This window comes from Podarcis muralis, chromosome 11 (genome assembly GCF_964188315.1).
Source record: "Podarcis muralis chromosome 11, rPodMur119.hap1.1, whole genome shotgun sequence".
NCBI lineage: Eukaryota > Metazoa > Chordata > Lepidosauria > Squamata > Lacertidae > Podarcis > Podarcis muralis.
In genome coordinates this window covers 45,098,044-45,122,483 of record NC_135665.1, presented here as the reverse complement: position 1 = coordinate 45,122,483, position 24,440 = coordinate 45,098,044, and the positions used below count along the sequence as shown (strand labels likewise).

General features: G+C 42.4%; 1 protein-coding gene across 1 annotated transcript in view; it reads left to right on the top strand.

Annotated features, from left to right (window-relative positions):
• Positions 1 to 24,440, top strand: part of ITGA1 (integrin subunit alpha 1) — a 73,175-nt gene that overhangs the window by 39,797 nt on the left and 8,938 nt on the right. The window contains exons 9-23 of the mRNA XM_028748105.2: positions 639 to 804; positions 5,220 to 5,293; positions 6,507 to 6,651; positions 6,831 to 6,973; positions 7,899 to 8,042; positions 10,038 to 10,295; positions 10,785 to 10,915; positions 12,181 to 12,344; positions 12,965 to 13,101; positions 14,483 to 14,593; positions 16,395 to 16,480; positions 16,996 to 17,131; positions 18,217 to 18,297; positions 23,525 to 23,601; positions 24,210 to 24,299. Coding sequence (XP_028603938.2) covers positions 639 to 804; positions 5,220 to 5,293; positions 6,507 to 6,651; positions 6,831 to 6,973; positions 7,899 to 8,042; positions 10,038 to 10,295; positions 10,785 to 10,915; positions 12,181 to 12,344; positions 12,965 to 13,101; positions 14,483 to 14,593; positions 16,395 to 16,480; positions 16,996 to 17,131; positions 18,217 to 18,297; positions 23,525 to 23,601; positions 24,210 to 24,299 — 1,943 coding nt within the window. The remainder of the gene's footprint in view (positions 1 to 638; positions 805 to 5,219; positions 5,294 to 6,506; positions 6,652 to 6,830; positions 6,974 to 7,898; positions 8,043 to 10,037; positions 10,296 to 10,784; positions 10,916 to 12,180; positions 12,345 to 12,964; positions 13,102 to 14,482; positions 14,594 to 16,394; positions 16,481 to 16,995; positions 17,132 to 18,216; positions 18,298 to 23,524; positions 23,602 to 24,209; positions 24,300 to 24,440) is intronic.

Genomic DNA, 24,440 nt, shown 5'->3' with positions numbered 1-24,440 from the left:
TTCTCCCAGTTCCCACCATAATAAATCCATGTAACACATTTCTATAATATAGATCTTATGGATGATTTCCATAAGCATCTGGTTGGCCACAGTGAGACAAGGATGCTAGACTAGATGGGCTGTTGGCTTGATCCATCAGGTTCTTCTTATGTTACATGGCCAGCTCCCCTTGTACAATCACATATTTGACACCCAAAAAGCTTTTCCTTGCTGGGATATATTGTTTCTCAAAATTACAATGGCCAGTGAAGCAATAATGGTACAATATGGTTGGCTTTGCAACCTTGGACAGTGCTCTCTAGATCATGGTCAACATCAACAGATGGCATAGCCAGGCATCTGCCAAGAACACAGATCCCAGCAGAAGGTTCAGTGATGGGAGCCTCCCAGACTTTCTCCATCATGCAACTTGATTGCTGATCTCCACAGGCCAGGTCCAGACTTGAGCAGTGTTTCTGTCTGGGCTGGTCACAGCAGGGCAATTTATATAGTTATATAACATCCATGGCTAAGCGATCTCCCAAGGCAAGGGTTCCTGTATTTGCTTCTTCAGTTTTCCATGTGGTACCACTTGTGAGCTACAGGAATGTCTTTTTGAAACCTTGCAACACTAGCATGTCTTTTTGGAAATGCCATAGATTCTTGGCCACTACAACAGAGGCAACCTAAGCACTGAAAAATTGGTTGAGGAAATAAAATCGATTGCAAGTGAGCCAACAGAAAAGCATTTCTTCAATGTCTCGGATGAATTGGCCCTGCTTACTATTGTTGAAGCTCTTGGAGAGAGAATATTTGCTCTAGAAGGTACGTTTGGTTGCCTCTTTTCTTTAATTTGAATGTGTTCCTGCATTATATTCATGAGGGAGAAATGGTTTCCTGCTGCTGGAGTTTTCCATTATGAATCAAGGAAGGGCAATTCTGGAATTCATCTTCTTTTCACTCCAGGGTCAACAGTGAAATTCCCATTTTTCATTTTTCAGGAATACAATAAAATAACAATTGCTGCATGAGGCCAGACTAATCACAGCCGGTCCTACCATTAGGCGGTTTGAAGCATCTGTCTCATGTTGCACAGTGTCTTGGCCAATCCTGTGACCAATGGTCCATTTGGTCTTTCATAATGTGGCAGCAGGATTCAGCATTGGCTAAAAACTCTTTGTTTTGGACTACAAGTCCCATCAGCCCCAACCAGACTTCAGCTAGTAGGGAAGATGACACAGGGGTTTTCTGCCACAGATTCAATGACTGTTCTTAGGCTAGTTGGTTAATATTATGCCTCAGTGTTCCTCAGCTGTTAAATGTCAACTTAAGTGACATAAATGCAGTTTAGTGTCTGTGCAGAATCTGCTTGCAGCTTGCTTCCTTGCTTTTCTCTTCTGTAACCGTCTTCTCACATGACTTTTAGTTGTTACTTTCTACTAAGGGGCTATTGAGTCTGGATTATGTCTTATCGGCCCCTTGACATTGTGCTGGATTCGATACTAGCCCAACCTCTTTATATAGATAGTCATCAATCTATTACATTCCAGAAGCCAGAAAAATAAAAGCATCCAGTATACATACCTTCATCTTAACAACAGAGCAAAAAAAACAAAGCAAACCATATCGTAAACACCATCAGCTCAAATATTCACATAATGATTATTCCAGCTTCAGATGGTTAATAGGTTCTCACTACCATTGCTAGAAAATTGGTCGCTGCTAACACCCATGGGATTTTATTTCCCAGCAAATATTTAACATAGCATTGAGCTGACCTTCCTGCTAGTTGGGACAACAAGGGGAAATTATTTGATGACGAGCTTCAGCATTAAAAGGGCAAAACATGTTGTGCAAATTCCATCTCCTAGTTATACAGGAGTGACCCTAATCTGTGAAAAGGTGGAGGGTATGTACTTTTTGTCATGCCACCCTTGCCCACAAGGCTATGTGGTGCCTGGCACTACTCAGACTCACCCTGATGCACCTGTTCACTCTTCGTAAGATGTACGGATCTGAGCTGGGTCTCTGATAGAAAACCTGTTACTGCTGCCACCACAGTACCTCGACATTTCCCACTTCTAACCATCATGTGCTATAATCCAACAATTTATTAAGACAAATTGTCAGGGAACTGCTATCGGCTCAGGGGTGAGAAGGGAAAAGCCGGATGGATTACAGAGAGCCCCCCAAGATCGTGGGAAGCAGCACTTCCTCAGCAGAGAAAGGAAGCCATGCCTCTAGCGGAGAGAAGATGCAGGGCTCGGAGGAAGCGGACAGATCCTGAAGCTGAGGCTCCAATACTTTGGCCACCTCATGAGAAGAGAAGACTCCCTGGAAAAGACCCTGATGTTGGGAAAGATGGAGGGCACAAGGAGAAGGGGACGACAGAGGACGAGATGGTTGGATAGTGTTCTCGAAGCTACCAGCATGAATTTGACTAAACTGCGGTAGGCAGTGGAAGACAGGAGTGCCTGGTGTGCTCTGGTCCATGGAGTCACAAAGAGTCGGACACGAATAAACGACTAAACAACAACAATTGAGGCATATTGCCTGATTGCTCTCGAGCAACCAACCGATACATCTAACACAAATAAATAAGCATTTTTAATCACTTAGTGTACATGTGGGGTCAATTCTGTATTATTTGATTTGTTACTTCTTATCACAAAAAACAATGACTGATATAACAATGCTGATGCTACTTATCAAACCAATCCTGCTGCCATCCAAATGCTCTCTCCCCCTACAGCTTTCACTCAACTGACTCCCAAACTCAACTGACTTCCCAAACTCAACTGACTCTTAAACTGTCTCCCGCCAGGACTCAAACTTTCTAACCCTTATCCAATCACTTCCAACTTTCCCAGATACCCTCTCCCACCCCCCCAACCTACATCTATATGTTATACTTACCGACACTGTCACCCTAAAGTCGCTTGTATTGTTACATATTGTTGTCATCCGTCTGTCTCAAGAGACAATGGAGTGTGCCTCCAGGGGTGAAGTCAAACCACTGCATAGCAGCATCAAAGTGACCTCCTTGGACGCAAGCCTGGGCAGTGTGTATGAAGGCTCTGAGCTGCCCAGGTGACCTCTTGGCCTAGCTGATGTGGTCTAAAGGAATGCAGAGCAATCACGTTTGGCACCAGCTTGGCTGCAGGAGTTGCCAGAAGGAGGCATAACAGGGGTCATCCAATCACCTTTGGGACTCTACTCTGGATTTGTGTAGGGTTTACTCCTTAGCCTTTTCTTCTCCTGAAAACATCCCACAAGGCAGCAGAAATATTATACATGCACACAGTATTATTTACAGAAACACCAGCGTTGCACAGGCTGGGTTATTGACAGATATCCTTTGGAACCAGGATTCAGGGCCTGCTGTGACCCCAAACCCTGGCATGTTAAATATCCATCAAACTTCTGTTCTTGTTAATCTTTTGCAGGCCTTTATTCTAATCTGTCCGTTGCTTTCTAAGCCATCTTGGCAGGAACAGTGTTGCTTCTGTGTTCTATCTAGTGCTTAATGTGCTAGTGGTGCTTTAAAATGTTAGGCAACAGCACAAGTAATTTGTAAATGATTATATTTCCTAGCAGGGAAAACATCTGTGGATACTTCACATTTAAAAATCTCAGTCTTTCCTGAATAATCATTATAGACTTGCTTGTGGGTGACATTTGCAGCAGTGTCAACAGAGAACATAAATATAGGAATTCACTTATGAAAATACACAAATTAGCATTTCATTGCTAACAAATAATTAGGAACCTCATTAGAATGATTGGATTTGTACAGAAACAATGTTTGGGCACAATGGCTTCTCAGCATTGCAGCTTGTTTCAATTAAGGGGGATATATATATATTCTTGGCTAGTGAAAAGTATTCATTTCCTCACTTATAAATTGGTTGTATTCCAACCCAGCTCTGTGTATCTGTATGTGCAAATGGAAAACAATCTATACAGCCAGATATTTTGTTGCCATTTCCACAGCAGCAGTTCATGCTGCTGAAGAGGACAGCTGCATATTCTGCAGAACCATGGCTAGCCTCTTCAGTGGTGTGACGTGGGGATTAAGTAGAGGCTGGATGGCCAACTCTGAGGGATTCTGCTGAAGTAGGAGAATTCCTATAGCAGGTGATGTCCTTTGAAGTCCCTGTCAAGTCTATGAATAGCTGGCATAGAAATTGAAAACTGTAACATTTTAGTGTTGCATTTTATTTTGTAAATGACTTTCAGCTTCTTGACTGGAAAGAAGACTATTAATGATTTTAACAAATAGCTAGATCCAATATTATATTCTTCCTCTCAACTTAATGAGACTGCCCTTAGTTCAATATACCAATGCCTATGAGTGAATCTTCCAGTTGGATTTCTTTTGATGTCATAACTTCCAGCCCACAACTGGTTAAGTTGCCTGGTAGTGCAATCCATAGATAATAATTCTGGTAATACATGTGGCGTTCACTCTCAACATTTATAGTCTGCTGTTAAAAAAAACAAAATTGCAAAAAAATCCAGCTGCATTATATTCCTATCCTCTCGTCCTACATGTAACTGGAGATGTTAGTCAACTTAATGACCTGATAAAAATAACTTTCAAACCGCAAGATAATGAAACAGAGAACACATCTGTTACTTATTATCCCTGATTGTACTTTTGAAAATTAATAGCTTTGGCACTTTTAAAGAAGGGAGACAGTTTGTGAGTTGCCAAAAACAGTGCATCCTCCCCAAAGGGGAAGACAGGGCAGAGATTTGCATAAAATGTTTGAGTTGTATTCAATTAGGTTTAACTTGGAGTAGACCCTACTCAATGGTTCTGAGTTAATCATCATGCTCTCCCTTAAATGACTATGTTTAAACTAGACTTGGACAAGACACCTTCAAACATTTTATTTTCACAGCAACCCTGTGAGGTAGGTTAGTCTGAGAAGTCATGACTAGCTCAAAGTCATCTAGTGAGCTGGGTAGGGATTTGAAGACATCTGGTGGATGACAAGGCACCTGATGGGAAGAATTCAGGATTTTGCTACCTGAGAGAACTGGATAGATTTTTGACATTTCTTCTAATAAAATCTGTTTGAAATATTTCTCTCGGTGTCCAAGTTAAGGTGCTGGTAACTCTTAATAAACGGTCCAGTCTTTCCAGTTTGGAAAGTTTCCTCTAGTTTGGAATTATTTATAGTCAGCATTTTGATCCATTTGTGTTGAAACAATAAGCATTTCCTGTTTTATAGCTACGAAAGACCAGCTGGCATCCTCTTTTGAAATGGAAATGTCTCAAGCTGGAATCAGTGCTCATTATTCCCAGGTAAACTAACCAGTCATCTATGGTTATAGCTATTCTTAAAAATAAATTGTTCTTAAGAAGGAAGGGGTTTGATCTTGAATATCCTCAAACAGAAAGATCACTGTAATGCTTTGGCCAGGTGTGTGTTATTTTAAAAATTTACCATTAACCCACAATACTGATGATACCTCCCTCCTTTCAAACTCCATACTGTACAATTTCTAAACACTTCCAAACAGTATCATTGCACCATTCAGACATGTCGCATTGTGTTGCTGCACGGTAAGACTTGACGAATATTCCCCTTTTGGGGGGTTCACTTCATCCCCACATACAAACATGGCAAAATATTGGGAGTGTGCACAGACTGCATTTCTGATGATGTGGGGACACAAGCCCTATTCGAAACTAATGCTCAAGCAAGAAGAAGGGAAGCACTGATGGGTCCCACCCACAACGACTTAGCATGACAGTATGCAGTGGGGTAGGTTTCCTGTATACATCTGTACATGCAAAGTCATCCATGCAACCTGGAAGCCTGTGCAAATGGGGTTCCAGATCACATGGACAATTTTGCACGTACAGTTGCACATGTTGCTCACTGCAGGCGTTTGTGCTGAATGTGCAGACGCCAGGCATGGGGCAAGCTGACATGTGCAAGGTTAGGGCTGGAGCTAGTTAGCATGTTGATTTACCACATGAGTGCTAATTGGGGGGGGGGGAGTGTAGAATGAGACATTATTAGCCACCTTGAAAACTGGGGCAACATATCATAGTTGAAAATGAATAAATAAATAAATAAATGAAATTTATATCTCATCTTTCTACCATAATGGTACTCAAGGTGTCATGTGCAGTGCTTTTTTTTCTGGGGTGATGCAGACCCCTAAACATTTTGTGAAGCTAACAGGAGAAGAATCTTAAAATTTTTAGTTTCTTCTCTGGCACAGTGAATCGTCAGTTCCGTTGCTACCCCTGATGGCGGCCTCATTTCCTGTCACTGTGTTTCTTGATTCTCAGACGGAATGAGAATATGCCTAAACATTTTTATTTTTTTAGAAAAAATGCACTGGGCATATATACGTATAATTCCTATGAATTATACCCACATCGGGTTCCCTTTTTCCAGGACACGTCCTCTTTTTCATGGATATGTAAAATGAGAGTCGTCATAGAGATCCATAGTTAAAAGTAGATGGTTTATGTAACTAATTGATTTCTCCTACTATGTAAGGATTGGATCATGCTTGGAGCAGTTGGAGCTTATGACTGGAATGGAACTGTCGTCATGCTAAAGGACAATGCCTTTCAAATCCCGAGAAATGACACATTTTATAACAAGTCTTCAGAAAGAAATGAGCCTCTTGCAGCATACTTAGGTGACTCCAATATTCCAGTTCATTCTTTTCTCTCAGCTAGCCAACCTTAGTTAGGACTGCACTGCATTGGCCTATTGGAAATATATTTATGCATGCTTTTTCTTTTTTTAAAGAGGCACAAGTAGTTATTATCAAAGTATCCTGAGAATGAATGTTGTCTCTCCCATTCTTTATTTTAGGTTATACAGTAAATTCAGCTTCAGTGCCTGGAGATGTGCTGTACATTGCTGGCCAGCCTCGATATAATCACACTGGTCAAGTTATCATATATCGAATGAGAGGAGCAGATATAGAAATACTCCAAAGATTAAATGGGGAGCAAGTAAGTAAGTGGGGTTATTGCAATTCACATACTTCAGAATGATATATATTTATCCCATACTGAATATTGCCAGAAAAAAGTGTGAACAGTAGAGAAAAACCAACAGAGCATGAATCATTGCTGCAGTTCTGAACAATTCTACCCTGTGTCTGAAGCTACTTATAAATCAGTCATGCTGAATGCGTGGCTACACAATGTTCATTTCAAGTATTGGATGCAGTCGTGTATTCAGATAATAAATTCGGCAACAGATAATTGCAGGAGATGGTGCCCTAGTGGTGACTCTCTTTGGGATCATACCTTCAGAGTCCCTACAAATTGTAGGAATTGAGCCTCCAGGATTAGGCCAGCAACAACCTACCACACTGCAGCAACCCTCTTATCTTTTTTGTGGGTGGTGCTGTGGGTTAAAACACTGAGCCTCTTGGGCTTGCCGATCAGAAGGTCAGTGGTTCAAATCCCCATGACAGGGTGAGCTCCTGTTGCTCTGTCCCTGCTCCTGCCAACCTAGCAGTCCGAAAGCACGTCAAAGTGCAAGTAGATAAATAGGTACCGCTCCAGCGGGAAGGTAAACGGCATTCCTGTGCACTGCTCTGTTTCTCCAGAAGCAGCTTAAACAAACTGGCCACATGACCTGGAAGCTGTACGCCGGCTCCCTCAGCCAATAAAGCGAGATGAGTGCTGCAACTGGACCTAATGGTCAGGGGTTCCTTTTTCCTTTACCTAGACAAGTCAGTAGCTGCCTCTGTTTCCACTCTCCACTTCTAGAACCAGCAACAGCATCCTCCTTCTTTTACTTGTACTGAGTCTCTCTTCATTTTTGAACACACTGCTTTGGCATCTTTAATGATACGTGGTTTATACGTTAAATAATAATAAAATGCATATTGATTACATGAGGGGATCCTATTTTGTACAATTACAGATTGGCTCCTATTTTGGAAGTGTTATCACAACCATTGACATTGACAAAGATACATTCACTGATATTCTTCTCGTGGGAGCACCTATGTACATGGGGACCGAAAAAGAAGAACAAGGCAAGGTGTATGTTTATTCATTGAACCAGGTAAGGAAGAAATGAACTGTGTTGGGATTTAAACAGCAAGAGCATAAGAAGAATCCAGCTAGATCAGGCCAAAGACCTGTCATGTTAGGAATCTTAGGTGAGATACCCATGAGTGGAAGTTGCTCCCAGTACCAGTCAGAAGCAGAGGAAGGTTCAGAAAGTTTACTATTGCAAAAGATAAGGCTCAGTAAAACAGTTCTGAATGTAGATATATATAGCTTGCAGGCTTTTGCGGATACAGATATATATATATAGATACATGCAAGGACAAAATATTTCCGTTGCACTAAATAAGTTCAGCAATTCAAGACATATCCCTGGAAAAGTAGTACCAACGAAAGACAGAGTAGCTTCAGTCTCACAGACTGACTCACCATTGAGCTGACATGCATTAATCACAGATATAGTTGGGGCCCTGTTCCATTACCATAGCAACTGGCTTAGCTGAACTTGCACCTGCAGTTAGCTTATCCATGGGGAGATTTATGCCCATTAAGCCTTTCTCATGTCTGATTACTCCAACATGTCCAGCATCTTTTTCTCACGTTGGCAACCAGATGCCTGTGGGAAGCCTGTACTGTAAGCCAAATTTGGGTACAATGATGCGCTCCCCAATTGTGATTCCTATCAAGTGGTTTGAAGGTGTTGTTGTTGTTGTTTAGTCGTTTAGTTGTGTCTGACTCTTCGTGACCCCATGGACCAGAGCACGCCAGGCACCTCTGTCCTCCACTACCTCCCGCAGTTTGGTCAAACTCATGCTGGTAACCTCGAAAACACTATCCAACCATCTCGTCCTCTGTCGCCCCCTTCTCCTTGTGCCCTCCATCTTTCCCAGCATCAGTGTCTTCTCCAGGGAGTCTTCTCTTCTCATGAGGTGGCCAAAGTACTGGAGCCTCAGCTTCACGATCTGTCCTTCCAGTGAGCACTCAGGGCTGATTTCCTTCAGAATGGATGCGTTTGATCTTCTTGCAGTCCATGGGACTCTCAAGAGTCTTCCCCAGCACCATAATTCAAAAGCATCAATTCTTCGGCGATCAGCCTTCTTGATGATCCAGCTCTCACTTCCATACATCACTACTGGGAAAACCATGGTTTTAACTATACGGACCTTTGTTGGCAAGGTGATGTCTCTGCTTTTTAAGATGCTGTCTAGGTTTGCCATCGCCTTTCTCCCAAGGAGCAGGCGTCTTTTAATTTTGTGGCTGCTGTCACCATCTGCAGTGATCATAGAGCCCAAAAAAGTAAAATCTCTCATTGCCTCCATTTCTTCCCCTTCTATTTGCCAGGAGGTGACGGGACCAGTGGCCATGATCTTCGTTTTTTTGATGTTGAGCTTCAGACCATATTTTGCGCTCTCCTCTTTCACCCTCAATAAAAGGTTCTTTAATTCCTCCTCACTTTCTGCCATCAAGGTTGTGTCATCTGCATATCTGAGGTTGTTGATATTTCTTCCGGCAATCTTAATTCCAGCTTGGGATTCATCCAGCCCAGCCTTTCGCATGATGTATTCTGCATATAAATTAAATAAGCAGGGAGGCAAAATACAGCCTTGTCGTACTCCTTTCCCAATTTTGAACCAATCAGTTCTTCCATATCCAGTTCTAACTGTAGCTTCTTGTCCCACATAGAGATTTCTCAGGAGACAGATGAGGTGATCAGGCACTCCCACCTCATCTGTCTCCTGAGAAATCTCTATGTTTGAAGGTAGAACATTACTATTGTGGCTAGTAGCCATTGATATCTTTATCCTGCATGAATTCATCTAGCCCTCATTTACACCCATCCAACCCTGGTGGCCAATCTTGTAGGGAACAGATTCCATAGTTGCATTGTGGGAAGAAGATCTTCCTCTGGTCTGTTCTGAATCTTCTAAATGACTCCGAGTTGTAGTATTATGAGAAGGACTTTTAGTATTATGGGCGAGATGCACTAGAAGAGCATCAACCAGGAAAAGTTAGCAAAGTAGACAGAAATCCATTGTTATTTTTTCCACAGAAGACATTTGAACATCAGATGACCCTTGAGCCTATAAAGCAAACATGCTGCTCGCTACTGAAGCACAGTGACTGCACAAATCACAACAAGAATGAACCTTGTGGGGCCCGTTTTGGAACTTCAATTGCTTCAGTAAAGGACCTCAACCTTGATGGGTTTAATGATATAGTCATAGGTGCCCCCCTTGAAGATGATCATCGGGGAGCTGTGTATGTTTACCATGGCAATGGAAACACTATAAGGAAAGAATATGCCCAGGTATGGAAGAAAATTAAGAGTATGTCTAGATACAAGAAGGGGGGGAGGTGTTGATGGTAGGAGAAATGGGGGGCTGTTAGAAACTTGGGAGTACTCAATTTTGCAAAATTCACAGATTTGTTTATAAAGTCACCCTGGACTGACTTTTTATGTTTAGATTAATTTGATATGTTAGCAAATGACACATTTTGATGAATATCAATCTGAACTTGGCTTAGATTCACCTCTGGATGTCAGCATTAACCAGATTTTAGATACTTCCTGTACTGTGAATATTTGGCTCTAAAATTCAATTTAAATAGTATTTTTGGGACTTGGTGCCTGTCTGGTTTCATTCATTTTTAAATACAGAGAAGGATTTAATTCTCCAAGAGCGTTGAACAAAAAAGTAAAGAAATAAGTAGTATCCCTATCCACACTGCCAACTTGAAGTGTCAAACCTTCTGTATTTCTCTGTTGAGTGTAATAAAGTCATTGTGCTTTCCACAGCGCATTGCATCAGGTGGCGATGGGGAAAAGATGAAATTTTTTGGCCAGTCGATACATGGTGAAATGGATTTGAATGGAGATGGACTGACAGATGTCACTATTGGAGGCCTTGGAGGGGCAGCCCTCTTCTGGTATTTATGATAAAGCTTTCACTTTAAAGAATGCTCAGTTTGTCAGTAATTGTTACCTGGGACTTTTAGTTAACTCGTTCCTTAAGTGTGTGGATCCTTGCCTCGCCAAAACAAGCACAAACATCATTCATATTGGCTAGGACAGAGGCAAAATTATATACACTATTTCTGGGTGGCAAAACTGCAGCGAGAGGCCAAATATTATGAAGGGAGAGGTGAAATTCTCCAGCTGTTTTGCTCCAGAGACTCTCTTGTCTGATAAATTTCAGCTTGTTTAATTTTGTATAAAAAAATTATTGTTAGTTCATATTGGTAGATGAAGGAAGGACTGGGGGACAACTGCAGAAATATAGGACAAGCCCATTGTATTACATTCAGTGTTAATCCTACTCAGAGTAACATGACTAAGGGGGCGATTCTAGGGCAAAGATCCACTGGGATGAGCAGAATAGGAGGCAGCAGATTGCTGGCTCAGTCAGCTGATTCCCAGCTCAGCCAATCTCAGCCAACATCTGCAGTTCTGGCTCAGCCAAAGATGCAACAGTGTAATTTGCTCATCCCAGCTCAGCCAGGGCTCAGCTACCTAAATTGAAGCTGGCTCATCCAAGACTTGTGAAAGTCCCCCAAATTCTGGGGGTGTGGCAGGGCAGGACCAGAGAGGGAGGTACTTAGGTTGGATCCTAAGCCCATATTGCTTAGTCACATGACCTGATGTAGAACACTATTCTAAAGCAGGCATAGGCAAACTCGGCCCTCCAGATGTTTTGGGACTACAAATCCCATCATCCCTAGCTAACAGGACCAGTGGTCAGGGATGATGGGAATTGTAGTCCCCAAACATCTGGAGGGCCAAGTTTCCCAATGCCTGTTCTAAAGCCTTGTTTTCCCTCTGCTGAATGGGGTTTGGATCTAGTATAACTTTATGCCAGCTAATTTACACTAACTTGCTTTATGTATGTATAATCTTATGTATAAGATTGCTCTCTACCTTAGGTCCATTAATTTCAATGGGTCAACTCTATAACTTAGATGGATCCAACCTATTATTTCTTTCAACAATATTAAAATACTGAACAGTTTTGAAAGTGAGTCCACATTAAAAATGACAAAATTGGGGAGTCCATAACTTTTATAATCTGGAGGAGGACTGAAATTCACCAATAGGAGGGGCTCTAAGAAGAAAGAGCATTTTTTAATTTAAAAAGTTAGAAAATGCTTTTCTGAGGAATCTCATGTTTGTGTTTCATGGACGGCATCTGTCTTAGGTCTCGAGATGTTGCTGAAGTCAATGCTTCCATGGAATTCACACCCAGCAAAATTAATATCCAGAAGATAAACAATGACATGCAAAAGCAACGGGTGTTCATCAACGCCACAATTTGTTTTAAAGTCAAATTAAAATCAGAGGAGGCCACAATGAATGAAACAAGTAAGTAGATTGCACTGAATTTTGCTATATAGATTGTCTACCAACTATATATATATATATATATATACCCTCTCACTTTAGAGCAGTTCCTCGAGAATTTGCTGGAGAACCTATAGGTAAATGACTGTAGGCCAAAGGCTTTACTGCATTTTCATTTGCTGCCTGCAAAGATACAATAGAATTACTGTTTTATAAACTGTTCTTTCCGTTACACTATTGTATTTCATATTAGACTAAAGCAGTAATCAGGAGATTCCATCATCTAAAGCATGGTAAACATTAATAAAGAGAAGGTCAGTTCCCATGTCCCAAAGAAGCAGAAATAAGGGAAACATTATGGATTTGTGTTTCCTTTTCCATGCTTGATTGAACCAGGACTGTGGGGTTTAAGCTTCACGCAGGCATTCATAATTTAAGTTATTTTTTACATTCTGCTTCTCCAATGACACTTCGCCCTCGTCTCCTCTCCTCTTGCCTGCAACTTTCACACACCTTAATTTCTTGTCCAGGGAGTTGGGGAACCATTTGGAGCAGATTTGGGGGGCTTTCGGGGAGGAAAACTATTCTGGGGTCAAGCTCTACAAATGCAATTAATTGTACCTGTTCACCCCCCCCCTTAGGTATCCAGTATTGGATTACACTTGACGCCCAAAGAAAGTTGTCACGAAGCCTTTTCACAGAAACTCTTGAACGGAAGATGCAAAAAAATATCACAGTCAAAGGGTCAGAATGTGTTAACCATAACTTCTACATGTTGGCAAGTAAATCATATCAAGTGGCTACCCTCCCCTCATTGCCTTCTCTCCCTCCCCCCCCCTTTTTTTTTTGCATTAGTGGAAAGGATGCATACAATTAAAAAATAATGGTGGTTTTTATGTAAGGGATTAGTTAGAGAGAATTTATACTGTTTTTGTATGCGGACAATATTCTCTTTACTTTCTCATTTAATTTCTCTTTATCAGAGCTTGCAAACACCCCAACAAGTTTGCCATGTATTGATTTCTGTATATTAGACTGATGATTTATTGACAATTCCTGATGTCTGCTTGATTCCTTTTTAGTATGAAATGAAGCTGCGTATAATTCTAAGCACCCTATCTTATGCACACCTTTATAAAACAAGCATTTTTGTACAAATGATTCGATTGGAGGACTTAACGGTGTTATTTTTATGGTGTTCAATTTCCCCAACTCACTGAGGAGTCCGATTTGCATCCCTGTGCAGGGCAGGCAGAGGGTGACATGCTCTTTTCATATGTAGCTTCCTTGTGGGATGGGATGACCTACTTTGGAAGGGGAGAGCCAATCCGCTACAGTGCTTGGACTTCCCAAGGCAGGGAGTGGACCAGACTGAAGACTCCATTTGGTCTGGCCCAGTTCCAGATTATAAAAGTGATTTTTTCCCAATTGTGATGCATACTCAATTGTGGTACACAAGTAATTTGTATAAATAGATAAATGCAAACCGAATGAGATTTCTCTCCATCCCTTCTATATCCCAGACTAGCTATATCTGAAGACAGTGGGACCCTCAAGAGTATCATTCTATTTGATGATAAGGGTTGCTAACAAAACAAAACAAAATCATTACACAGGCGCTTTGAACATGCTTGAGCCTCTTAGGACCCCAGCCTTAAAAAATTATGTTGGTCTCTTACTGAGACCCAGCCATCTTCTTTGGGATGCAGAAAAAAAGATCTGTGCTCCTGGGGATTAATTTCCATTGTTGTCATAGCTGGCACACCAGACTGCATCTTAAATTCTCTCCATTTTTAAAAAAGTGTTTGTGGTCTGAGGCCTGCTATGATGAGCCTAGCTGAAAAACCCTGAAGGTTGCTTTTTATTCAGTGAAACCTGGGCTCTGATTCATAGTCTGCAATTTCAAGATAAGAAAAAGGGTCAGTTGGAGTCCATAAGGGGAAATACTTTGGATATGTTGTCTAGTATGGTCCTTAAGCTCCCTGTTTTGTCTTGAATTTGCTGTTTGGCATGTTTCCTTTTAAGTGAATAATGCAAAGTATAGACCACCCACCAATAGTCACTTTAAAAGCATGCTTTTTTTTTTAAAAGTATTCTGACAATTGGAAGAAGGGGGAAAGTTGCAATGACTGTTTTCTTTGCCTTCACTTTGTCTCTAGGACCAACCCGACTTTCGTGATTCTGTAAAGGTTTTGTTGGACTTCAACTTCTCTGATCCAGAGAGTGGACCGATCCTGGACAATGCAATGCCCAACTCAATTTATGAATATGTGAGTCGCTACAATGTGGAAAGTGGTCTGGTTTCTTGATCTGATATGTGAATTAGTGCATCAATATATTTCTGTATTTATTTAATTTATAATCTCACATTAAAAATATCAAGGAGGTGGAGAACATAAGATTGTTGTTGTTTAGTCATTTAGTTGTGTCCAACTCTTCATGACCCCATGGACCAGAGCATGCCAGGCACTCCTGTCTTCCACTGCCTCCCGCAGTTTGGTCAGACTCATGTTTGTAGCTTCGAGAACACTGTCCAACCATCTCATCCTCTGTTGTCCCCTTCTTGTGCCCTCCATCTCTCCCAACATCAGGGTCTTTTCCAGGGAGTCTTCTCTTCTCATGAGGTGGCCAAAGTATTGGAGCCTATGCTTCAGGATCTGTCCTTCCAGTGAGCACTCAGGGCTGATTTCCTTAAGAATGGATGCGTTTGATCTTCTTGCAGTCCATGGGACTCTCAAGAGTCTCCTCCAGCACCATAATTCAAAAGCATAAATTCTTCGGCGATCAGCCTTCTTGATGGTCCAGCTCCCACTTCCATACATCACTACTGGGAAAACCATAGCTTTAACTATGCAGACCTTTGTCGGCAAGGTGACAATACAAAATGATGCCATAAGATACCGCAAAACAATGCAAAGTAATCACGAAACTGACTGGCTCATCTTAAAAAGAAAAGAAAAAGAAGTGAAGAGGCTTGTCAACATTAAACATTAAAAAAAATATGTTCAAGAAACATCTGAGGGTTAAGATTGAGCTAAGATGGAGCAGTAATGTCCCAAATTATTAGTATGCTCTTCAGCAATAACTACTAAGGCATAGAGAAACTCATTGCGTGGACAGGTGGAGTCCCCAGATCCTGCACGGTCCCCCCGTCATGTGGAATAACGCCTCAAGACAACGTGCTATGGGATTAAATTGGCCACAACTTTATTAAATTTCAAATGTGGGTAGACCTTGGCTCAGGCATTGGGCGTTCTCCCTCCCCGGTCCCCAGCCGGGGACCTAGGGAGCATCAGGGTTATCCAGTGGGGGGGGGGATGGGCCGGCTCTGGAGAACATATGTTCAAGCAGAGATAGCCGCCCCCGTAATGCCGCCGCCGCAGGGGAGAGCAATGACGACCTTTCGGTGTACGGCCAAAGCCTCCCTTCAGAAAACCCCTTTAACGGGGAACCCTGGTATTGCCGCCGCAAAGAGGAAGATGGACAAAAGGATTCCGCCCAAGGCCTGATACCGCCAAAGTTGTGACGTTTTGCTACGGGAAAGGCGAAACCTGCCAATGCAGGGAAATTCCTTTCCGGCCCTTTAACAGCGACCTTAACGTAGCAGCGCCCACATACCTGTGAAGACAAGTTAACCTGCAAAACCTGTGAAGAAAAGTTAACCTGCAAAATAAGACATTAACTGAGGGTGGGTAGGGTGGGAGAAGCTCTGGAGCCAAGTGAGGATTCCCAGGTAAGATCCTCCCTCTATTGTGTGGGCAGGTAATCCCTCCCCTACCTGGCCTGGTCTCCTTGGCAACGCTTCCCCCAGGTGGGATTGGACAACTGACTGAGGTAGGCGGAGACCTCCAGGTATCCCACCTGAGGGCAGGCAAACCAAGCCTATGCTGTTGGAGCCGCTCCAGATCTAGGGGCTGCACGCGTCCACGCAAAGGGCGCCCCCCGTTTTAAGCGGGGAGCGGTCATTGCATAGTCCAAAAACTGCTTTGTAAACCACTTTGTGGTTTTATTATAATCAAGCGACATATAAAGGTTGTGGTATAAATAAATAAATGACTAAACTTCTTGCAGATCCCTTTCACAAAGGATTGTGGAACCAAAGAGAAATGTATTACCGATCTACAGCTGACTGCCAATGCAGCCATAGAAGGAAGCAGGTAACATGGACAAAGTTACCTTTTTATATACACACCTAAAATTATGCTTGTATAGATATCTTATACAGCATTCAGCATGGTTGGGTCAATGTACCTATTGTTACGGAAATCATAAGCCAGAACTGTTTTAAAATTGTTTATTACCTAAAAATGTTTTGTTTTCTGCTGATTAAATCGATGGATTATGCTGAAATGGCAAAATTAATGGGTGAGCTTGGAAACCAAGAAGGGGGGGTTATTAAGGAGTGGGGAATATTTGTGGAATATTTAAAAAATCATGGTATAAAACTAAGTGCGTTGGTAGGGTTGACTTAATTGTCAGATAATTCAGAAATGGAATAAAGTGGAAAATGCAGTGTTAAAAATTTAGGTAAGAGAAGGAACCACAAAAGGGGAGCGAGGGAAGTCTGATAGGTATTTGTATTGGAAGTATGTGACTGTAAAATGAAAATTTGTAAATTCTTGAAAACTGAAAATAAAATTCATTTTAAAAAAATGTTTTGTTTATTTTTCAGTTCATCGCCATTCATCATCAGGTCGAGCAATCTGAAGTTCTGGGTCCGGATGCTTGTTAAGAATAAAAAAGACAGTGCTTATAATACCAGAGTCATTGTTCAGTATTCTCCAAATATTATTTTTGCTGGGATTGAGGTACATACTTTAGGGGAAAAAAATTTTTTAAAGAAATAATCCTCTTGCCTTGTTATGAACTAGTAGAGCCAGCTTGTCTGTTTGATAGAATTTATATGTATAATAATTCAGATTAGAGAGCCAGGGATTCCTATGCAATTGTTGATTTTTCCTATAGGTAGATATTAGTACTTTGCTCTAACAGTACTAGAGAAAAATATGTGTGATGTAAGAAAGACACATATAACTATATTATTGTGTTAGAGCCAACATGATGTAGTTCAGGAGCAGGGAACTCATGCCCCTCCAGATGTTGGTCTCCAACACCCATCAGTCCCCAGCCAGCACAGTCAATGTTCAGGGATTATGGGAGTTGTAGTCCAACAACTTCTGAAGAGACCTAAGTTTCCCAGCTCTATTGTAGTGGCTTGAGTGTTGGACTTGGACATCGGGCTGGGTTCAAATCCCTGTTCATGTATGAAGTTGACGTAAGTCAGTGTATCTCAGCCAAGTTCACGTAGTGTTGGTGAAGATACCTCTTCACAATGAGCTCCTGAGAAGAAGAAAAAGGTGGCACGCAAATACGGCTGTTACAGCCTTCTTTGAGGATGTATTACTGAATTTATGGGATGCGGGTGATGCTGTGGTCTAAACCACTGAGCCTAGGGCTTGCCGATCAGAAGGTTGGCGGTTCGTATCCCTGCGATGGAGTGAGCTCCTGTTGCTCGGACCCAGCTCCTCCCAACCTAGCAGTTAGAAAGCATGTCAAAAAGTGCAAGTAGATTAATAGGTACCCCTCCAGTGGGAAGGTAAACGGTGTTTCCATGCGCTGCTCTGGTTTCGCCAGAAGCGGCTTAGTCATGCTGGCCACATGACCTGAAAAAACTGTCTGCGGACAAACGTTGGCTCCCTCGGCCAGTAAAGCGAGATGAGCGCTGCAACTCCAGAGTCATTCGTGACTGGACTTAACTGTCAGGGGTGCTTTACCTTTTTTTTTTTTTAACTGAGTTTATATCTTCAGATTTTGCAGGTTTTCACTTCAAAAATAAATCAGAAATAACTCACATTACATCAAGGTGAAATAATTTCTATCATTTTATGTGCAGAAAATATCAAAAGATAGCTGTGAATCTGGGCCTAATATCACTTGCAAAGTGGGCTACCCCTTCCTAACACCTGGAGAGGAGGTAAGTTGTTGTGAATGAGCTGTTTTGGTTAATTATGTTTTTCTAACGCCAGGCTCTTTTTGAGCCAAAGCTTGCTAATGTGTTATTAATGAAAAATGTGTATGTCCCAGTCTTCATGCCCCATCATTGGCAGCTAATGACATTGAAAACGCCATAATGTGAAAACAAATACCATAGATCAAACATTCAATAACAGTACAGAGCCTGAATTCTGACCCACCTAAAGACTTGAGTAAATAGAGATGCTTCCTATATTACCTTTTATTCATACAGGTAATAAATACAGGAAAATGACACTTTTCAGGGGTGAAAAGGGCTGTAGATCTGTGATAGAGCGTATGTGTTACAAGCAAAAGGACCTTCACTGCCACGCCGTGGGCAGAATCCTGCTCTCTAGTGCATGTTTAAGAGTATCTGTGGTGATTCTTGAGCCACTTTCCCTACCCTATTTATCACCTGTTTTCATACCATCAGAACACTGGATTGGAATTCCCACTCTACTTTTAATTGTATACTGGGAGATTGATTGAATTTGTGTGCCTTTAGTATTGCTGCTTGCTAACCACCACAATTTTTCTCTCCCGGTTACTTTGAGTGTCACCCATGAACTGTGAAGCATACATTTGGGACACAGGAAGTGTTTCAACAACAGGGCTAAATAAATAGCGTGTGATGTTTGCCTTGGACATTGCTTTGAAGCTCTGACTGTGCCAGAATTTGAATCCTAGGAGCATGGTGTACATGGGAATATATAAACAGTAGCTTCTAGAGTGGTCCTAGTATCTGACGGCACCATCCTGCAGCCAGCATATTTATTTATTGTTTAATCCCTAAGTCAGAAAGGGTCCTGTTGCAGAAGTCAGAGGACCTTGCAGTCTTTGCCTTGGGATCTTCTTAGTCTCAGCAGCTGCCCTTGCAACCTTTGTACAACGGAAGAGTCTCGTTTCTGCAGATGGACAAAGTTTATGCAAAAGATCCCTTCATTCAGCGCTTCCGCTGAAGACCAGATATCTTATTTCAGTGTATGTAGGAGGAAAAATGCACTTTGGCCTACATGCACACACTACAAACTTTCCTTGCATAAGCTACTTCCCAGGAGAGAATGTTAGCAAGGCTTAGGTCACATCATTTATCCTGTGCAGAGGACATAAACCAAGCCCATTCGTCCAACCAGTGGAAATCATATACAGTGATTTCTCTTCATTAGTCCTTGTTGACATACTTCGAAGCTTATCTTCACTGAGTAATGGCTAGAAAACAGCCAGTATGGATTTGAAAATGAATCCCTAAGGCAGGAATGGGAAGTCACAGGCCTGTGAGCTGCATCCAGATCTTTAGACTCTCCCCACAGCAGACACTCGCCAAAGCCACACTCTTCACAAATTGCCAGCATGGGGGCCCAAGCAGTTTCAGGATCCTAGCATGGGGTGGGTAGAGGCTCCAGGTCTACAATGTGGGTTGGGGAGCTGCATTCATTTCAAATCAGATGACTCAGATATCAGGCCTGGTGGATGCTGAGACCTTGTGTTTCTGTATTCTGCCTGAGGGTCTAACAGATGACCAATTAGAATCCTTCAGCATGTCATCTTTTTTTGCTTTGGGGGCACAATAAAACCCTGAATTCAAAGATTATAGCACACTGTATTGGCCATATGCAATAACAGTAGTGTGTTCTTAAAGTGTGAAAATACAGCCTGAAAAGGAGATTTGTGCAGGAGGTGAAACTACCTATTACTGTTGCTAATAGGATTTCTCAGCCGCCCTCAGGTCCCAGGGTGAGTTACAACGATATTAAAATGCAGTATTTAAATCAGTAGGGTAGTTCGCAAAATATATATCCCTCTGGTGTCAAAGATAAAGAGGCGCATCTTCAGGATATGACAAAAACTAAGCAATGAAGGTGTCAGGTGAACCTATGTGAGGAGGGGATCCCACAGAGTTGCCACAGAGAAAGTTATTTCAGAGCACAATGAGGGCCCCCTCTACTAATCTGAACACCCCAGAGGGTCTGCAGGGAAGGAGTCAGTCTTTCGGGTATTTGGGGCCTCAGTCATGAAGGGCTTTAAAAAGCAATGTGAACACAGGTGAACAATGCAGCTAGATCATGGAAGTTCTGGAACCGCAGCCAGCAATCTGGCTGCTGTGTTTTGGACCAGACAAAAATTCCAAGTTGTCTTCAAGGGCCATCCCACATAGGGCGTAATGCAGTCTAGAAGTTACCAGAGCATGGAATAATACAGTGGCCAAGTCACCTCTGTCCAAAACAGGCCATAGCTAGAAACAGACACTCCTGAGCCTCCAGTGACAATGGTGGAGCCAGGATCAAAATCACAATCTAGGAAAGCCCCTGACCAGTCCACCAAAGCCTCTGCTAGAAGTTTAAAAGCACTAGGAATTAAAGTGCTCAATGTGTTAAAACATTAGGTTTATCTGATTTTCTTCACCCTGGTTATCTGGAAAGGCTCTGAGGCTGAGTCTGACAGCAGCTCTACTCTGGTGACCTCAAATATTCAGCTTTTATATTAGCCATGGAACTCATTGCTCTGTTTTCAAAAGTGAAATTCTACACTTCGCCAAGGCTTTTAATAACCTTACAAAAACAACTTGTGTGGAGTTTCAATTTATTCCCAGTTCCTCATTCTGTGACCTGGCTCTGTTCTCTTGACACTAAATTGGCTGACGGCAAACTTTCCCACAACTTCTTCTCCAGGGACTTAAAGGCAACATGATTAAACAATTGCAGTGTCTCTGTGCATTGTTTGCGAAATACTTTTTAACGGCCCCGATTATGCTGTGGTAATTCAGAATCAATGTGAGTGAGATAATAGGTTGTATCCATGCTGCAAGAATGGAAAATACGCTGCCAATTGCCACTGGCCTCTGCATAGATCAAAAAGTCTCTCCAGGCGGTTACTGGAGAACTACCAAATGTTGTGGACCGTTAACTTATGGAGTAGTAGTGTGAGAGGGGAATTGTCGACACTGGGCAACTGTGTGGTATCAGGCAGTTCCTTGCAAGACACAGCCTATGATGTTTGGAGGGTTCCCCCCACCAGCCCTCTGGATATGCTTTCCAACTGATAAAGGGGGCTCCGGGGGGAGAAGGGAAAGAGCCATTGTGAGCTGCCTTCCAGGACAGATAGAAGAAATCACGACTTCATGGGTTGCATGGGTAAGCTATGCTACCCACGCCCACAGGAACCAGGGATGACCTCCAACTTGAATGGCTTTAAAAGAGAATTCAACAAATTCATAGAGGATAAAGGCTATCAGTGGCTGCTACACATGATGGCTATGCTCTGTCTCCACCGTTGATAGCAATGTGCTTCTGAATACCAGTAAACTGGAAACCGTAGGAGGGGAGAGGGCTCTTGGGCTCAAGGGCCTGCTTGTGGGTTTGGCATGGCATCTGGGTGGTCACTGGAAGGACAGGATGCTAGGCCATTGACCTGGTCCAGCAGGCTCTTTTTATGTTCTTAGGTTCACTCCTGCAATCTTCGGTACAACTCGCTATACAGTGGTACCTCTGGATGCGAACAGGATCCGTTCCTGAGCCCTGTTCACATCCTGAAGTGAACATAACCCGCGTCTGCGCATCTGCGCGTGTGTGGGTCACGATTTGCTGCTTCTGCACATGTGCGTGACATCATTTTGACTGCCTGCGCATGCGCGAGCGGCGAAACCCGGAAGTAACACATTCCGTTACTTCTGGGTCACCAGGGAGCGCAACCCGAAAGCGCTCAACCTGAAGCATATTTAACCCGAGGTATGACTGTATAAAATTGGAACCAATGTTTCAAGTTAAGATATTGTACTGACTGAAAATACAGCACAACATTACGCTAGAGTAATTTTCCTTCCCCTCCCTCCCTCCTTCCCTCCCTCTCTCTCTCTCTCTGTAGGTGGGAAGGTGGTAGAGTAAAGTCACCAGATTTTTTTCAATGATTCCGGGGACACTTTTCAACTTCAATGGATTTTGTATGGGGACTGATTTGTAAATCCAGGGACTGTCCCCAGGAAACGGGGACGTCTGGTAACCTTATGGTAGAGGGGAGGGAGGGAGGGAGGGAGAGAGAGGCCACTCCAGTTAGGAACAAATGAAATGGATATTTCCCCCCTTGAGATCTTTAATGGAATACAACATTGCCCCTTCCATGTTCAGATTTTAAAATACTACTGGAAAGGTCTAGACATGCATCTGTAGTTGAGAGTCACATTTTCTTTGGAGTTTGTGCCCCTCCTTTCAGACCAGCACCCAATTCTAAATGATCAGAATTTGCAGCTGTATTTCCCGACAAGGTTCAGTGGCAGCATGAGGGCAATCTTGCTGTGCAGCCCTCATTCTCAATGGGGTGGGTCTCCAGTCTTGTCATTTACAGTCATACCTCGAGTTACGTTTGCTTCATGTTGAGTTTTTTCAGGTTACGAATGTGGCAAACCCAGAAGTGTTTACTTCCAGGTTTGCCATTTCGTGCATGTGCAGGAGCACTCTATCATGTCACGTGCACGTGCATAAGTGGTGCTCTACTTACGGACTTTTTGGGGTAAGAACGGCACCCCGGAACAGATCATGTCCGTAAGTAGAGCTACCACTGTAGTTCCACTAATTTACTGTTCTGTGTGTCTGCACATAGGACACCCGATTTATTAATATTTATTAATTTTTTATTTCTTACCGTAAATTTCTATACCGCTTTATATTTTTAATAAAAATCTCAAAGCGGTTTACAGCATATTAAATCAATAAAACAATAGCCGGGCAATGTTCCTCTGGCCTCATGAGGAGCCTCTTCAGTAGAGCTGGTGAGTCTGGGCCCTGCCCCTTAGGCCAGGTGGAAAGGTCCTTGCGGAGAGCAATCTTCACACTCACAGCCGGGCGATGTTCCTCCGGCCTCATGAGGAGCCTTTTTTTTTAGAACTGATGAGTCTGGGCCCCGCCCCCTAGGCCAGGTGGGGCCATTTTTAGGTGCTATTTTCATCCTGTCTTCCGTCATGGAACCCAAGGCATTGTGCATGGGGTTACAAGGCAGTCATCCACCCACATAATCACCAAACCCAGATCTGCTTAGCTTTAGCAAGGTGGTAGTCTCATGTGCTTTCAGCCCATACTCTGCATCTGGGGAGTGACTATAAACTGCTTTCTATTTCTATTAACCTTATTTTACAATTTAGACATTTTGTTTCAAATAATTGTGAACACCATTAATTTGATGCACTTTTCCTTTAGATCTACTTCGACATAGCATTCCAATTCAATGTGTCTTCGCTTCTGGAAAATACTGTGATTCAGTTTTCTGTCACCAGGTTAGTTCTGACCCTTATTTGTAGTATATTGTTAATCTCCCCACCAATGCCCAATTTTGCTTCCTAGGCTACTAAGTGAGATACCATTTCCAGAAGAACGTTTATGAAGGCCCCATTTATAAACTGAGAGTAGCTGTTTATTACATGGATGGTAACAAATCAAGTAGGTTAAAGAAATAGATGCCGGCTAAATATTAGGAAGAACTTTCTGACAGAAAGAGCTGTTTAGTGATTGAATGGACTACCTCAGAAGGTGATGGACTCCTCTTCAGAGGTTGGGTTGCCTTCTGAAAGGACTCTTTAGTTGTGAATCCTGCATTGCAGTGAATTGGACCAGATGATCCCTGATATTCCTTCCAACTCTAAAATTCGATGTGTCTGTATTCTTGAGGTACAAGTGCATCTGGTTTCATAGCTGCCCCTTGGCAAAGGGTTCAGAAAACTTATTTTTGGACACATATCTCATTTTATGCTGAAAACTGCTGTAGCTTAAAGCAACGGACCAATAGATGTGTTAATCCACAACAGCAAGCATTTCAGTCTAGCAAAACCTGACCTACCTGTAGTGCATGAATTTCATATTCGATCTTAACAATTTTTCATTTCAGTGACAGTGAAGAACACGAAGAGACCCTCGCGGATAACAGAGGAAGTATTGCAATACCAGTCAAATATGAAAGTGGATTAATATTTAAAAGGTACCTCTATATATTTTGCCAGAGCAAAATTGTCCTACAGCACAATTCTACACATATTTACTCAGAAGTATCATCAAACGGGGCTTGCTCCCATGTGGGTATAGGATTGCAGTCTGGTGGTATAATTTTATGCAATTTTAC